The sequence below is a fragment of the Cinclus cinclus genome, chromosome Z, assembly GCF_963662255.1.
Source record: "Cinclus cinclus chromosome Z, bCinCin1.1, whole genome shotgun sequence".
Taxonomy (NCBI): domain Eukaryota; kingdom Metazoa; phylum Chordata; class Aves; order Passeriformes; family Cinclidae; genus Cinclus; species Cinclus cinclus.
The window spans coordinates 1,181,377-1,197,873 of record NC_085084.1 but is presented as its reverse complement, the minus strand read 5'-3'; the positions used below and the strand labels follow the sequence as shown (position 1 = coordinate 1,197,873).

Here is a 16,497-nt window from a genome sequence, read left to right as displayed (position 1 = left end):
GTGAGCAGATGTCTGTTGTTTTCCCATTAGATCCTTGGGGTAAACCTCCAGTTTAGACACAGGAAAAGCACCAGGATGCTGCTGTCCTGCAGCCACTGTTCCATATGGGCAGTGGATAAAAACACACCCTATGTGGGGCCCTGAAGATTCCAGAGTAGGAAAAGGAGTTTATGGGGGCAAAAAGGAGGGGTTGTGACTCGGAGGGAAATAAATAAATAAATAAATAAAAGGAAAACACATCCTGAGAAAGAAACTGATGCTGTTTTGTCAGGACACAGAGTAAATATAAAATGAGGTGAAATCTTGGCTTCTGAAAGAATAAGCAAAGAGTTTGGTTGGGAGGTGTTTTTTAACCTTTATTTAATTTCAAAGTGTCTATTACAGAGTCTCTTCAAGATTTGGATGAAGAGTTATGCATTTTGGCTTTTTGCTACAGGATTCATCCCCAGAACATGAATATCTCCTATTCACAATGGAATTTTCCCCTCACCTTCTTTCCCAAGGCATCTTTGAGATTATATTCAGTGAATAACTGGCTAAGCAATCTGTTAGCTACTTTTCCCTTCATCAGCTGGTACAAAAATCTGCACAGACTACATACAACATCGCCAGAAGAAGAAAATGCCTCTTGTTCCACTGAGACAGATACATGCTACTAAATATAGATTTTACCAAACTGTTGGTTCCTGAGTTCATAGGACTCATTCCCACTGTTTCTCAGTGGCTCCTTCTCATCCCCCATGTCACTGTCCTTCATCTGTGCAAAATAGGCAGGAGAAGCTTTGCATTCATAGTGCCTGTCGAGAGTTTTCAGGTGGATGAGCATGTGCAGAGCATAGGCCAGGACCAGCAGAAGGACCAGGGACATCACCAACCCCATCAGGATTGCTGGGGAGAAGAAGGATGCACAGTCTCTGGCGTAGGCAAAATGTCCTTCTTGAACGTTAAAACCTTGAATCTACAGAGGGAGCAAGAGGGAATCACGTCAAAATGAAGTGCTGGAGTTCCATTAATTTGCTCCTGATGGCAGTAAGAATTTCTGATTTAACACCTGCACACTGCAGATTTGTGTCTGCCACTGATAGCTGGAGCTAATGCTCAGAGATTATCCAGGTCAGTCTTCTGAAACTGCCAGCAATTCTAATCCCCTCCATTCTGCTGCCCAAAGGAATTGAGGCTGTGTTTCTAACAAAACCTTCCACGCTCTCTCTTGGTGGCTCAGCAATGTTTAATTACAAGCCTGGTACCTTTCACGTTAACTCCAGCATCACTTGCTGAGAGTCTCCAGAGTCTCTGCTTCAGACTGCATGAATTCCAACACGACAAACCAGGAAATATTCTCAAGTGCCTGCCCTAGGACAAGATTTTTCTCACCAGTTGCACATGGGTGGTATGTGGCAGCAAACCAGCTAAACTACAGGAAGGTGCACCCAGCTATGGAGAACACCAAGTTTTACTCGTGGCTTCAGTTCTAATGTGGATTTTAGCACTCTGGCACACAGGGAACTGACTGTCTGCTCCGCTAAATCAGTCCATGGATATTTTTCACATGGTGACAAAAGGGGATGAGCTTTTTCCATTCCTTTTCCAGCTCCTCATGCCCTCTGATTCAAGTATCTAAATGCAAGACAATCTAGTCCTGCCATCTTAGGCTCCCTCACTGCCAAACGAAGAATTGGCACTTCCAGATGATTATTAATCTCATCCTAAAATAAGGACTTAAGATGGGTCAGGGGAATTATCTAATGGCTTTAGAGGCAGGCTGGGGTGACTACAATCAGGGCACAAGGTTAAAATTCCTGGGTATCAGAATTGTGTTGAGATGAACCCCATGTCTGGGTGTGTGGTGCTGTTATTGGTGCTGACTGTGACAGATCAGCTCAGAACGATGTAAGGACAGGAAATTAGATCACTCGCCACTAGAGGGAACACAAGCAGAAAGACTACAATAAAAACACTACAAAAAAGCAGCCACTAATTTCCTCGGACAGGAAAAGTCTTAGTTTCTATTTTGTGCTCCATGTGATGCCTTGGGATTTTGGCTTTTATAATGTCCATACATTTGTAACCCTGCAATTCTTTGGTGTGTAAGTCTAAACTCCACAGCCAGTGTGAGCTCTGCTCTCCCAGTTTGGGCACACACAACAATTCCTCTCCAGGCTGGGAATCAAGGACCCCTCACTGCCTCAGCCCTGAGATGGAAACTAAAGTGAGCTGGGGGAGCAGGCTGGGGGTAAATGACTTCATTACCTGAAGCTGTCATTGGGAGATTAACCCCAACCTGCAAATGGAGCAAACTTGTAAAAGTGTGAAACCCTGTGAGCCATTGTCCATTTTGGGTGCAGCCCCAAGGGGTTTTGTCTGCCTAAAATGTACCTGAACACCTTCAATAAATAGAACTGCTTTTTATTGTCTCGATGTTGTCTGGACTCTGTTTTCAGGAAGCCCCAAAAAGGCATCACACTTAAGGCAGAAGTGTAAACTGTGCCTGGGAGGCGACAAACTCATCACAAAAAGGTCCAAACCTCCCCTCAACCCATCCACCTGGCTGAAATCCATGCCATCACCTGGAAGTCGATGAAAGTGACCTCCCAGAGGTGGGAGAGGTCGCTTGCAGAGCTGGGGACCAGCAGGGCATCGTATCTCTGCAGGCTGCTGACGTGCAGGCAGTGGAAGGAGGAGGTGGAGGGTGCCTGGATCCTCGAGGCGTTGAACGTCGCCTGCACTGAGTGGTTGTAGAGCAGCTCCAGCCTCTGCAAGCTGAACCAGCTCTGCACAGACAGCTGGTAGTAGCTGGTGGCTAACAGGAGCCTGGGAATGGCGTGTTGGGAGCAGAGGTGAGTGAGAAAAGGGTTAGAGATGTTAAATTCACGCATTGAGATTCGTTTAAGACTTGCTGGTTTGTAGCAGGGTGAGCTCCTGCTCCTTCCATGGGGTGTGGAAAGGGAGGGACAACTTTCCACAGAGGGTGGCAGAGCCCTGGAACAGCTGGGCAGGGAGTGACCCTCTCTGGAGACATCCCATCCCAGCTGGACACATTCCTGTGCCCCTGCCTGGGCAGGGGAGTTGGACTGGGTGATCTCCAGAGATCCCTTACAACCCCAAATACCCTGGGATTCTGTGATTTGAGGTTGTTTGCTGTGGCAGCTGAAGGAGTTTGGCTTCTCCCACAAAAGAAGAAGACTATGAGGAGATTTTGACTAATTATTGGGAAAATTATGAATGCAGTACTGGAATTGTACCTCCACCCAGTGTATGCAAAGTCACTTATCAAGAAATGCTGTTCTCTTCTACCACCAAGAAGCAAACCTAAAGTAGGTCACAGTCTGATGCCCAGTCTGTAGTGAATTAGCAAGGTTTAGCTAAAATCTCAGACATGGGAAGATTCTACACCAAAGACATTACCCAAACTTTTCCACGAGTAGAAAAGTCAATGCAGAATTAAAAAATGCCTCAAAGAAGCAAGGCAGGTGACAGATAGACATGATGAATGGAGGTGTTTCAGTTACACAAGAGTTTCTCTCATATTATTTTTGCTTTAACAAATTCTCTTTAATTCCCCAACCAGCTGCATAACAATGTATGTTAGCATGTTATAATATCTGGCAAGGTTTTTATTATGTAAACTTACCTGATAGCAAGTCCCTTTAGATTGCCAATGTCACCAAACTTCAGGGAAAGCCTAGGTCAAAAAGCAAGTAACATCAGTCTAGGAAAAACATTCAGAAACCCTCAGAGAAAAAAAGCAGGACAAAAAGATAAAGCTCAGTTATACATAGAAATTCTTTGCTCAGTCTACCCTTAAAGTCAGTGGGGAAAAAAAACCTGAAAGGATTTAATCTTCCTCCAGTGAGATATACTCATTCACCTGTTAATTGGAATGAGGCCCAGACTAACCAGAAAGAACAGAAATTCATGTTTAACTTCCCACACAACTCAATCCCACTGCTTCCCACCTTAGCTGATAATTAGGCTCAGGGGATGTTCTGTTCTCCTCCTCAAGCCACGACATCTCAGTCAAGCATCAACCCTGCCTGCCACTAGAAAGTGTAAACAGACTCCTTGCCCTCATCTTTTTAAATATCAGAGCATGGAAGAAAGCAGAGGCAAGAACTGGGATTTGCACATTCCCTCTTTACAGCCTCTTTACAGATTCCCTGGCTGTGGGGCAGCTCTGCAGTGCTCACCTGCAGCAGCCTTGGGCACCTGGATAAAGTGAAAAAGTGCTGTATTATTTCACATGTTGATGATGTAATATTCAAACTGCCTTGTTGAATATTGTGGTGCTAGGTTCTTTTTCAATTTCACTTTTAGCTTTCAGGTAACCTCACCAAAATGTCAGAAAGAGGTAACACCTATTTTTCAGTGAAAACATATTTAGATGTACAGGTGAAATGTTGCATAGGATATAAATGAAACTGCTGGGTTTGGTTATGTTATTTTTATTGCTGTGTGTCTCATTACAGATTTAGACTTCCTTTATGGGGTAGGATCAGTGCTGATGTTCAATTAGGAATCTACCTCCTGATTTTTAGGCCTCCCAGAGTGGAATCTGGTGTGAGCCATGAGGGGGAGAGAAGCAATCAGGCACGTGGCAAAGGAAATTAAAAAATACCACCTGCCTTCCTAGAACAGCCAAGGCTCTGGAGGATTTTGGATGCAGTGGGGTACATGTTTAGCTCTCACTCAGCATGAGAAGCATAAAAACCAAAATTTTGCTGAATGCTTCTCACTCAGGGTGAGAAACACTGAGCAAAACTGCTAAATGCTGTTGATACTGAAGAAATTAATGACAGGCTGGTGTGTGGAGCTCAGGTTTCCAGACATTCTTGTGCAAACCTGAACCCACCCTTTGTCTCCAGCACCTCAAGGATCACAGCCTGGGATTCAGGGTGACCATCAAATACAGATCTGCACCCTGTGCAGCACTGCTGGTGATGCCTTGAGATTTTGGCTTTTATAATGTCCATACATTTGTAACCCTGCAATTCTTTGGTGCGTAACTCTAAACTCCACAGCCAGTGTGAGCTCTGCTCTCCCAGTTTGGGCACACACAACAATTCCTCTCCAGGCTGGGAATCAAGGACCCCTCACTGCCTCAGCCCTGAGATGGAAACTAAAGTGAGCTGGGGGAGCAGGCTGGGGGTAAATGACTTCATTACCTGAAGCTGTCATTGGGAGATTAACCCCAACCTGCAAATGGAGCAAACTTGTAAAAGTGTGAAACCCTGTGAGCCATTGTCCATTTTGGGTGCAGCCCCTGTATGGGCTAAATATACCTGAAGACTCTTCAATAAATATTGCTTTTAGTCTCTTACCTCTGTGTGGCTTCTGATTTTAGGTAGCCCCAGAAAGGCACAACTGGCACACACCCCAACAGCTTCAGCCCCATGAGCACTGAGAGCAAAGCTGGCTCCCCCAAGGAGGGACTACACACTCCAGCACCTGAAAATGTGTCTGTGTCCACAAAAAGCTGGGTTTAAACTGCATAACCTTGGCTGCCTGCAATGGTAGGACTTCATCAGAAAAAAATCTGGGGCTCTGCAAGTTCTCCTGATGCCTTGGAGTGGCTACCTAGAACAGACACACTTAAAAGAATAAAGTGGGTATTTATTAGAGGCCTTCAATAGATACACCTTGGGCTTTCAAGGTCTCCCAGAGGCTACACCCAAGATGGATGGTGGTGATGAGTTTTTCACACAATTATAAATTTGTGTGAATAATTTTTCACAAATTATCTATTTGCATATCAGGGGTTAATCCTCCAATTACAGCTTCAGGTAATGAAGTCATATTCCCCCAGTTTCCTCCTCCCCAACTCTCTTTTGTTTGTACTTTTTGGGGCATGAGGCTGTAGTGTGTCTTTGGACCACAAGCCCAGAGGAATTGTTTTGTCTGAACAAAATGTGCAGTATTTGTACACTGTATGGAGTTTGGAGTTATATACTAAAGCAGCACAGGCAAAATACATAAAATACAAAAGCTAAATATATAAAATATATCTTGAAAAACATAAAAGCTAAAATCTTCAGGCATCAGTCCCACACACAGTTCCCAGAGTGTTTCTCTGCCTCAGTCCACCAGCAGAGCAGAATTCCCCTTACATGGCACTGTCCTCGCTGCAGCTGGAGTCCCCAACATCCACAGTGGCATGGACACCAAACGTCCTCTCTGTCAGGTCCAGCTGGGTGTGGTTCTCCAGCCTGATCAAGATCTTCTTGGCCCAGAACAGGATGCAGGGGGTGCCGTTGACGGTGACGTTCAGGGGGCTGCAGTGGCTCTGGGGGAAGAACGACCTCCAGGCTGCTCCTTCCCACTGCCCTCCCCTGCTCCAGTTGTAGCTGACAGCCTGAGGGACCACACAAAGGATTTCTGTCAGGAGATGTGGTTTCAGGAGTTACCTGAAATCACAGCAGAGCACCTGAGCCAGCCCTGGGCAGAGGAAGCAGAGGGATGCTTGGCTGTTTCCCCTTCCCACTGAGCCACTAAAATATGGGTATTGATTTAACACCCTTTTGTGACAGACAAAAGACTCTCTAACAATTTAAAATTAAAAAACCTGAATGCTTAATTCAGTGCTGGGCAGCTGTGTGAGGTAACCCCCTAAAGGCACTGCAAAATCACAGGTGATCACAGAGTCTATTTATTTGCAAAAGTTTTAAATTATTACATATTCATAACAGCAGCACCTCCCATTCCCTGCTCCCTATGGCAATTAGCTTGATTGGCTATTAAGCATGCATGGTTTGTTTTCTCAATTTGGTCTGGGGTCTTTTTTATGGGGAGGGGTCATGAAAAGAGAAAGTAAGGCAAGTCATCCTCACCCTGAACTTTCAATCCCTCCCATAGATGACAACACAAATGATCTCTGGGAGATCTCTAATTTACTCCCTTCATGACTTTTGAATTGGTTGAGAGATGTAAAAGATTCCCAATTGTTTGTGTTCTTTTAGATCTATTTATCAATTTCTCCTTTTCTCACTGCAAACCCAGCTGAGCACACAAGAGATGACAAGCAATTTGTCATTTAAATTCGAGATAACTATCTCAAGTCTGATTTCTTTCAACTACTAACTCTTAATTGTTTCCAGAAAGGAAATAGCTATCTGCTTTAATTAATTCTAGCAAATCTATCTTTTAGCTAAAATCCTATTTTTTTCTAAAATTAGTGCATCACCACCACGGGGATGGCACTTCACAGAACACCCAGCCCTAGCACAGAAGGTGCTCCCATCATCTGAAGACTCTCTGGGAGTCTCACTAGACCTCTAAGAATTGCTTCAGCCCACTGGAAAGGACTCAGGTTCTGCAAAGGACACAGCCCAGCACTCTGGACAGCTGTCCAGGTGAGAGAAATGTCTGAATTGTAAAATGTCTGTTTACACCCAGCTGCAGGGAGCTCGGCTCACCATGGCTTTAAATCAAGGAAATGCCTGCTGCAGAATGGGATGGATCAAGTAGGGATCCCTGCTTTTACAAAATCAGCTGCAGGATTAAGATCCAGGGACTGCAGCTTCTGTGTCATCTGCAGTCATCAGAAAACTGCCATCCCTTAAAAGCCAAATTTCATAGCAAAGAGACAATTTGGCTGTCAGGCAGGACAATTTGATTTAGGGCTCAGAAAGAACTAAATAATTTAACTGCCATTCTCAGATTCCACACTCAGATTTCCAGTCACCATCTCTGTCCTATCCTAATAGGATAACACACAATATCTGCATGACTGTTTTTAACATGGGATATGACTGCAAGTTCACATGAAGACAGGAAAGCTTTTCTGAGTCCCAGCCATAAACACCATCTTACCAGGCTCCAGAAGGGACACCAGTTAAGTCCCAAGGTTTTATCCTGGCTTAAAGAGAGATTTTGTGTGTGTGTGCTGTTTAGATTAGCAAACCATAACTCTCAGCTCAGACCCTGGAAGATCCCTTTTGATACTGGACCTTACATCTGGCACAAGGATGTTTTAGGATTACAATCAGCAAGCCCTGACAGCAACAAGCTGAAAGCAAGGCGAGATCATGGTCAGGAAATGTGCTGAGTGGCTGTGAATGTATTTACACAAATTACAAGGCTGTCTCCTCACAAGCCCATATGAGAGAGATTTATTCACCTTGTTACCAACATTGGAATTCATGACTTTTGGTAAGCTCCTTTTGGTTAGGAACCCTTTTATGCTCAGTTTTTGACAAGACCTACAGCCTGGTCTCAGGAGAAAAAAAAGAAAAAAAAAAAAAAAAGCCTCCCACTATAAATATGAAGTTTTGCTTCAGCTCTTTCTTCTGTACCAGCTGATAAGAGAACAAGACTGGTCACAGCAGTCAAATCCTATTGTACAGAATATGGATATGAGGATTTTGTCCTTCCAGAAAGATCCTGTGCCCAAACCCATGGCCAGCCAGCACCAGCAACAGCACCTGAGGTGTTACCTCAGTCCTCAGAAAAGCACAGAGTATTTGTACAAGTGGCGAGGCAGAACTGTATCACAATGTTTTAGGTGGTTTTGTGGTTTCTCGTAAACAAGGCAAAACAAATATACTTTGTAAAGTAAATGTAAGGCGGAAAAACCTAAATGTGCTGTGAAAAGACTTCACAGATCCAGTCCTCCAGACATTACCTGTGCAATTCCCACCTGACTGACATTAAACTTCGGCTTCACACGACCATGGTAACGCTGACCTGCAGAAGAAGGAGTGTTAGTTCATTGTTAGCACGTTATAAACACCCATTTATAAACACATTTATAAAAACACACATTTATGAAAACAACACATTCATAACATCTTGCACATTCTTATGTGAACAATAATTATTTCCGCACAAAATGTGTGTGTCAGAATTACTGATTTTGACTTGGAAAACACTTGAACTGCAGCAAATACTGCCTTCACTGCATGTATTTTCTAATTTACCTTTCTTGCTCACCAAAGTTCCTCCTCTTTCCATTGGACACCTTGTCACCGTCACTGGGAGGAGCTCCACTGCCCCAAAATTACAGGGTTCAGTCTATACCTGTATTTATTCATCTCAAACACAACAAAAGCTGTTTTTTTCTCTTCATACAGAAAATTCATCCAAGGGTACGTGCGGAACTGCCTGACAAAAGTGTGGTAACTGTGCTGGGAACTTTCTCCCTGCACTGCCATAGACTGTGACAAATGCCTGACATCCCAACTCCTCCTTGCCAGGAGGGTGAAGTTTCACAAGCACAGATCATTTCATGGGCACTCTCACAGCCCCATCTTTCAAATATTTATTTTCTGTTTTCATTTGGTTAAAAACAGGTGAAGGCTTTTTCCTTCCACATTCTCACTGCATCTCGGAGTTGGACAGTAAATTATTAACAGGAAAATCCTTTAAGGGGTATTTTTAAGAGGGTTATGCTTTAACCCAACACAGAGAAGAGTCTCCAATGCCAAGAGAAGCAGCATCTGGGAAGGAAATATCCAGGCATACTAACAGAACCAGCATCCAGGGATTGAGCACAATGAAAGCCTTACCATTTCTCTGGAGAGAATCTTGGTCTGAAAATTCATGTGAACTAGAAGAGATGAGAAAAACATTTATTGTGCAGCATGTGAATTCAAACTCTGCAGCAAGTTTAGTGGGGAAAGCTCCTGTGGCTGCTTCTCTCCACAAAACATTCCAAAGGTAACTGAGGTCTTTGGCTGGTGAAGGCCACAGGAACAGGGGTTTAATCCCAAATTATGCCAAATTATCCCAAAGGTACTGTAGCCTGGCTAAAAATGTCTCATTTTCAGAGCTCACTCAACTGGACCAGCCCTGTCAGGCACTCTCATGTCCTTATCACAGTGACAAAATGTAAATGTGGCAATTGCACCACTTAATTAGTGGGTTCTCTTCATTTTCTTCTGCCTTCACTCAGAGTCAGGATTAAAAACACAAAGCAGATTAATTTCTCAATTAGACCTGGTTGTTTATTAAATCTTATCTAAAGTACAGAGGGTTCTGCAACACTTCTGGCTACCAGCTAAAAGTGAGCAAAATGGAGCTGAACTGAGCTGGTTGCAAGGTCTTTTAGAGCTAAATAGTCCAACAAAGAGCTAACACCTATATTATTTATACTTTTGACCCAATTACCAAACTCCTGTGACCCACAGTGCTGCACTGACTGTCCAACCAAAAACTGCTGCCTGAAATCATGGAGAAGAAGGAAGAACAAAAAGGAGAAAGAGACAACTCCCAAGAACATCCCTCTTGTCCCACACCTATTGCTATATTCCAAAACCTTCAAATTCCAAACCCTTCACCATGTGAAATCCCACACTTCTATTTAACTGCACACCAGTGATTTTAACTCCATCACTCCAATTTGGGAGCCTTCCCCAAGGCTTCAGTCAAAATCTGTGTTCTCCAGGGGGTCAGTGCCAGAAAGCACAGAAAGCTCAAAAATCCCAGAAAGCTCAAAAATCCCAGACTGCTGAGTTCCAGCAGCAAAAGGCTTCATTACCCCTCTTGTCCCATCCCATGGGATGTCACCTTTGGGTTGGGGACAGATCCAGTTCCAGTGCACAAGCAGGGGAACCAGGGAGAGCTGAGCACCATCCTTGTTCCCCAGGGAGGATCAGAAGCAACACGTTGGATTTAGAGCAGAAGCAGGGGCTTGGCACACCTTAGGCACAGATTTACAACATAGGAAGACAGCTCCTGGAGGGTTCCAGGCAACAACAAATCCCATGGAAGTCGCTGCAAGGCAGGGCTCAGGTGAAGCACATCTCAGATCGTTAGGGTGGAAACACATAATCACAGGATGATTTATGCAGGTGCTTTTACTGAAGAGCTCTGGGAATCAGGGGTACAAACCCAAATCTGACTCCAACACGGATTCGAGATGGATATGTTTTTATACCCTTTTCATTATATAACTGTATATTAATTATTAAACCCATCTTGTTCTGTTGTACACATTGATCTTATCCAAGCATGAATTCTTGTAATTTTCATCAGGTCCCCCAAACACCTTTTCTCATGATTCTTATTACAATTAAGCAATAACTATATTCAATTACCTAACAATCCTTACATTTAACAATCATATCACTTATCACAGATGATTACACAGGTGCAGTTTCACCTGATCTAATTCATTCCCAGTTCTAGTTCCCCTTCCCAGGCCTACCAGAGCCAACCTTTCTTACCACCCCCTGAATCTACACAATTCCCATGATTTTAGAAAGATTTTAAACTTACGCTATCAAAGTGACAACTTCCAGGCTCCTGCAGTTTTCAGCATTTGATTTTCCTCTTAGGCATAAGTCCTCAGCTGGTGTCAGCACAATCAGCTTTCCCAAGTTAGAGACTCAAGCCCAGTGGATTCACAAAAACCCAACAAAGACCTAAAGATCACAGTCCAAGAAGCCAGGACTCACTCAGGACCAGACTCCTCTCCATAAGCCCGTGAACATTTTCCTCCCCACATTCCAGCAGCTTCCTCGGGACCTGCATCCCCCTTCAGTGGATTGATTTGCTCCTCTGATGGCCTCTTCCCCCTTCCCAAGCACTTCCACTGGAATTCCCACTCTCCCAGCTGAGCACCAACCCACAAACCCTGCACACCCTGCCCTGCCTGTGCCCCTTGATGCCCTGCAGACCTGCCTCACCTCCCACTGCACATGGAATTACACTTCCACCTTCTTCCTTTGCCCCATTTCTTACCATCTTTCCAAACCACCACAGCAGAAAAACTTGTGGAAATATCTACACCGAGGATGGTATATAAATATTAGGAATTAGAGCAGCTTTCACTGTTTACGTGGAAATTTTGCCATAAGCTGTTGGAATTGCAAAGTCAGGGCTTGCTGCTCCTGGGGAGTGCTTGGACAGCAGGGTGAACCCTCCCCTGGTGGGCTCTGGGCAGGGGGAATCTCTGTGACACACACAGAAGGAGTGATCCCAACCTAATTTCCATCACGGCATCCTCAAGGGCACACAAATACCCCAAGCAGCAGTGGGGCAGCCTAGAGCCCACCCTGATTGCTGCCAGGCTGAAAGACATGAAGATCTTACACTCAGAAAAGTTCCACTCTGTTCAGAATTTACCTGGCAGTTTTATGCACATATTGAGAGGCCAGCTTTGTCCCCAGCTGCAGCTCTGAAAACCCAGAGGCTTTAAGAAGCACTTCCAGAGTGGGTTCTCTTTCTCCCACTGCTTTTTGGGTTGGTGCTGGCCTGGGGTCTCCAGGGGGTTTTGAGGCAGCTCATGCCAACAGCAAACAGCCTTCAGAGATGGGAGGAAATATTCAGATTTTGACGAGCAGGTAATGAAAGGTGTGGCTACAATGGACCAAAACTTGTTTTCTTGCTTAAACAAAACCCTCTCTTGGGCTGTTTCACAGTTAGGAGCATGGGTCTCATAATTTGATGCAGCTTTTTTATTCTTGTCCAGTCTTTCTTCATTACAGGCTGTGCCTTCAGGCTGAAAAAAGCAACATTTGGGGGGCCTTTATTTTTTCATTATGATAGCTACAAAACCAGGGCATGCCAAAAAGACATGGAAGTTCATTATTTAGTTACTCTGACTTTAGTTATATTTAGTTGCAGCTATATATATATATATCTACCTAGTTATGCTTAGTTATACTTTGAGCTCCTCTCCACATGCATAATTAACTACTATCTGCATAAATGCATAATTAAGTACTCACAGCCATTTACTCCAGCTTGGGTATCACCACCTGCCCTAAAACACTGGGGGGTTGGAAGAAGAATGGTGTAAAATTGTGCAATTCATCCCTGGCAGGTTTCTATGCTTTATGGAAGAGGAAAGGTTAATTCTGTTTTTGTGACTGCCCATTAAGAAAAATGGATGCTGGCTCCTCCACACCCCATGCAGGCACAGCCACTCTGGAAGAGATGTCACATCTCTGCTTTCAGCATGAAGAGGCTCAAACAGAGATGAATGTGCACAGCTGGTGAAATATTCATGTTTTCATGAGGAATGCAGAGCAGAGAGTGACCTGGGAGCCACACCCAGCCTGGCAGCCAGGCCCTCCTGCTAATTACACTGTTAATTAGCAGTGCTGGCTGCCTGCTCCCCTCCTGCAGAAGGCATGCAGTGCCATCAGGAAGGGAAACCCATCACCCTGTGGCACCTTGTCAGCTCTGTCACCTGCCTCTGACACCCTGAGGTGTCACCAAGGTGTGATCCATGACAGGACCTGTGGCTGGCCTCGGCCACCCTGCTGCCAAAACAGCAGCTTTTCCACCCAAAAAAAGGCGAGCTGGGGAATCCACAGTGCGTTGTCATCCCATGGAAACAAAAGCATTGAAAGCGAATAAAGACAAAACAGTTGCACGCTAAAAGAAATATGTATCCCCTTTTGATTATAAAAAGGTAATTAGATGTATAAGAGAAAAGAAACTAGCCAGCACTTGAGCATTCTCCACAGCAAATAATTCCTAGCACAGCGAGTTAGAGACCCTTTTATCAGCCTCTCTTAGCCTGAAATTTCAAATTCATTTGATCACAAGTGGTGTCTGTTTGGATGAGCCCTATTTTCCCTTGCCAGCTGGTAAACAGCACTCCCAGATGCACCCAAGCACATATGTTGTATGTTGAATTTACCACACCAAGCACGTTAGGGACCCACTTGAAATTGGATTAGCCCTAATACAAAGCACTGGAATGACTAATCACTATGTAAAACCCAATTAAATAGGATTATAAGTACAAAGATGTGTAAATTTCCTCTTATCAGATGACATTATCCATCTACATAAGATAACCAAGTCTGGCTTGTTTGTCTGCAAAAGTTGATAAATACTCGAGCTCTTGAGGACTTCCATGTAAACAGCATTTTCTCCACCCAAATATCCACAGGAATAATCCTGGCACTCAGCAGGGGTTGAGTGGGGAGGCCACAAGCAGTTTTCATGGCATGTCCACATTTCTACTCTTCATATCACTGCTCTGATAAGCTGCACCAGATGGGCAAATGCACTCTACATCTACAGAAACAGTATTTCTGTATTTCCATTACTTCAGAGTCATCTCCCTAAGAATGATAATCTCCAGCTGCAGAATTCCTCACTGGCTGCTGAACTGGTTACAGCTAATTTGTGAGATGTCCAGTTGGAAAATAACATGTGACCTCTCAAATGCACTAAAAATAAAGTTATGAAAAGGTGAGGAATACCTGGGGGCATCTAGGGATACTCAGCATAAGGAATTTCAGTTAAACTATTAATGCTATAAATGTGTGAGTTTGAAGAGACTAGATTCTAGGAAAGAGCTGGTTCCTTCTAAGAAACATCCTGCCAAAAAAACAAAAAAAAAACAAAAAAAAAACCACAAAAAAAACATCACTGACTTTTAAATGCTCTAAGTAAGTTCTATCAATAAGAAATATCTACAGACCCCACAGCTCTTCTGTTTTTTTTAATGTGTGATTTGACACAGGGAAACAGATTTCCCCAAATATTTTCCCAAACCACTGATTAATGGGGCTGATTTGCAATTTAATGGATGTCCAACGAGCTCTGGATCTGTACTCAAGCTTCCATTTTTAATACAAAAGGAGAAACTGAGCTGAAAGGACTTCTAGCAAATTAACACTGCCGAGGCACAATGAGGCAAAATTCCCATGTGATTCACTGGCATCAAGATCATTAGTTCATCTGTTAATATTTATTGTAATAAAGTACAGGTTATACCCCACTGCTCACTCTGTGTCAGATTTTGGTCTGATTGGTTTAAAAAAAAAAAAAAACCAAAAAAAATGGAATTATACTAAGAACAGCAGTAAGAAATCTGAGAACTGGCAGAGGAGAGTAGCAAGTAATCTATTTAATGAAACCATATTGTAGTATTTATCAGTGACTGGCTACCAGACCTCTTAATACAAGATTAAGCAAATCAACACATGTCTTTCTTGCCTGAAATGCACAGATTTTACTGACAGCTGTGACCTTCATCAGCATGTTTGTTCTGTGTGCTTTTGGTGACTTTGGGCATTGTTCAACTCAGCTCAAGCTGTTTTCACTTTCCTACTGCTTGTCTCTACAAAGTCCCCTCTTCCCCCTGCTCTGATCTGGGCTCAGTGTTTGTGTTTCATTAGAGAGTGAAACAGCACTGCTAATAATAAACCCAAATCTCCACTAATTTTCTAAGTTTAATACTCACTTGCAATATTGAATTCACGCTTCAAATATTCAACACAAGCAGAATATTTTAGTGCCTGTGTTTCCTGAAGGAGTTTTCACACCCTTGTTTTTATACTATCTATAACTCCCTTTTTCCCAGGGATCAGGGAAAGTCAGCGTGGGAGTCATTAAAATGTAATGAAACGGATGCACAGAAAACACCCGATTTTAAAAAAACATTCACAGAATTGTATCAAAGTCCCAGCTCTAACGCACGGCATCCCTGAAAATAATTAATTTCTGCATTAGCCCGGGGTGTTTTCAAACCTGGGAAGGAAACCACAGCCACGTCCTCGCGGTCTGAAGGCGTTTGGAACCAGCGCTCACCCAGCTCCGCTCCCGGTACCGACCTGTTCCCAGCGGGGCTTTTCTCCTCGGAACCGCCGAGTCCGGCACAGGCGAGCAGCACCAGGAGCCGCAGGGCAACCTTCCCGTCCATGGGCAGGCGAGGAGCCCCTCCAGGAGCGGCACATCAGCGCCCGGCTCGGGGGAGGGACAGCAGCGGGGCGGCGGCGGCGGGCGGAGCTGCTCCTGCATCCCTGCTCCATCTCCTGCTCCATCCCCTGCTCCATCCCCTGCTCCATCTCCTGCTCCATCCCTGCTCCATCCCTGCTCCATCTCCTGCTCCATCCCTGCTCCATCCCCTGCTCCATCCCTGCTCCATCCCCTGCTCCATCCCTGCACCATCCCTGCTCCATCTCCTGCACCATCCCTGCTCCATCCCTGCTCCATCCCTGCTCCATCCCCTGCTCCATCCCTGCTCCATCCCTGCTCCATCCCCTGCTCCATCTCCTGCTCCATCCCTGTTCTATCCCTGCTCCATCCCTGTTCCATCCCCTGCTCCATCCCTGCTCCATCTCCTGCTCCATCCCTGATCCATCCCTGCTCCATCCCCTGCTCCATCCCTGCTCCATCCCTGCTCCATCCCTGCTCCATCCCCTGCTCCATCCCTGCTCCATCTCCTGCTCCATCCCTGTTCTACCCCTGCTCCATCCCTGCTCCATCCCTGCTCCATCTCCTGCTCCATCCCTGCTCCATCCCTGCTCCATCCCTGCTCCATCCCCTGATCCATCCCCTGCTCCATCCCTGCTCCATCTCCTGCTCCATCTCCTGCTCCATCCCTGCTCCATCCCTGCTCCATCTCCTGCTCCATCCCTGCTCCATCCCTGCTCCATCCCTGCTCCATCCCCTGCTCCATCCCTGCTCCATCCCCTGCTCCATCCCCTGCTCCATCCCTGCTCCATCCCCTGCTCCATCCCCTGCTCCATCCCTGCTCCATCCCTGCTCCATCCCCTGCTCCATCCCTGCTCCATCCCTGTTCTACCCCTGCTCCAT

At 45.0% G+C, this 16,497-nt stretch overlaps 1 protein-coding gene across 1 annotated transcript; it reads right to left on the bottom strand.

Annotated features, from left to right (window-relative positions):
- Positions 1-655: 655 nt before the first annotated feature.
- On the bottom strand, positions 656-15,601 carry LOC134056274 (V-type proton ATPase subunit S1-like protein). Its single transcript, XM_062512951.1, has 7 exons — positions 15,513-15,601; positions 9,501-9,541; positions 8,618-8,679; positions 6,105-6,349; positions 3,632-3,682; positions 2,568-2,811; positions 656-958 (listed from the first exon to the last, which is right to left on the bottom strand). Exons 1-7 carry the CDS (start codon positions 15,599-15,601, stop codon positions 656-658), a joined length of 1,035 nt encoding a protein of 344 aa, XP_062368935.1.
- Positions 15,602-16,497: the final 896 nt, after the last annotated feature.

What these genes read in the sequence shown, in the direction of transcription:
- LOC134056274 (XM_062512951.1), bottom strand. Translation starts at nt 15,601, where the DNA reads ATGGACGGGAAGGTTGCCCTGCGGCTCCTGGTGCTGCTCGCCTGTGCC. An exon ending in AAAAGCCCCGCTGGGAACAG is followed by an intron (nt 9,542 to 15,512) that starts GTCGGTACCGGG and finishes CATCTCTTCTAG; the next exon opens with TTCACATGAATTTTCAGACC. An exon ending in CTAAAGGGACTTGCTATCAG is followed by an intron (nt 2,812 to 3,631) that starts GTAAGTTTACAT and finishes CGCCATTCCCAG; the next exon opens with GCTCCTGTTAGCCACCAGCT.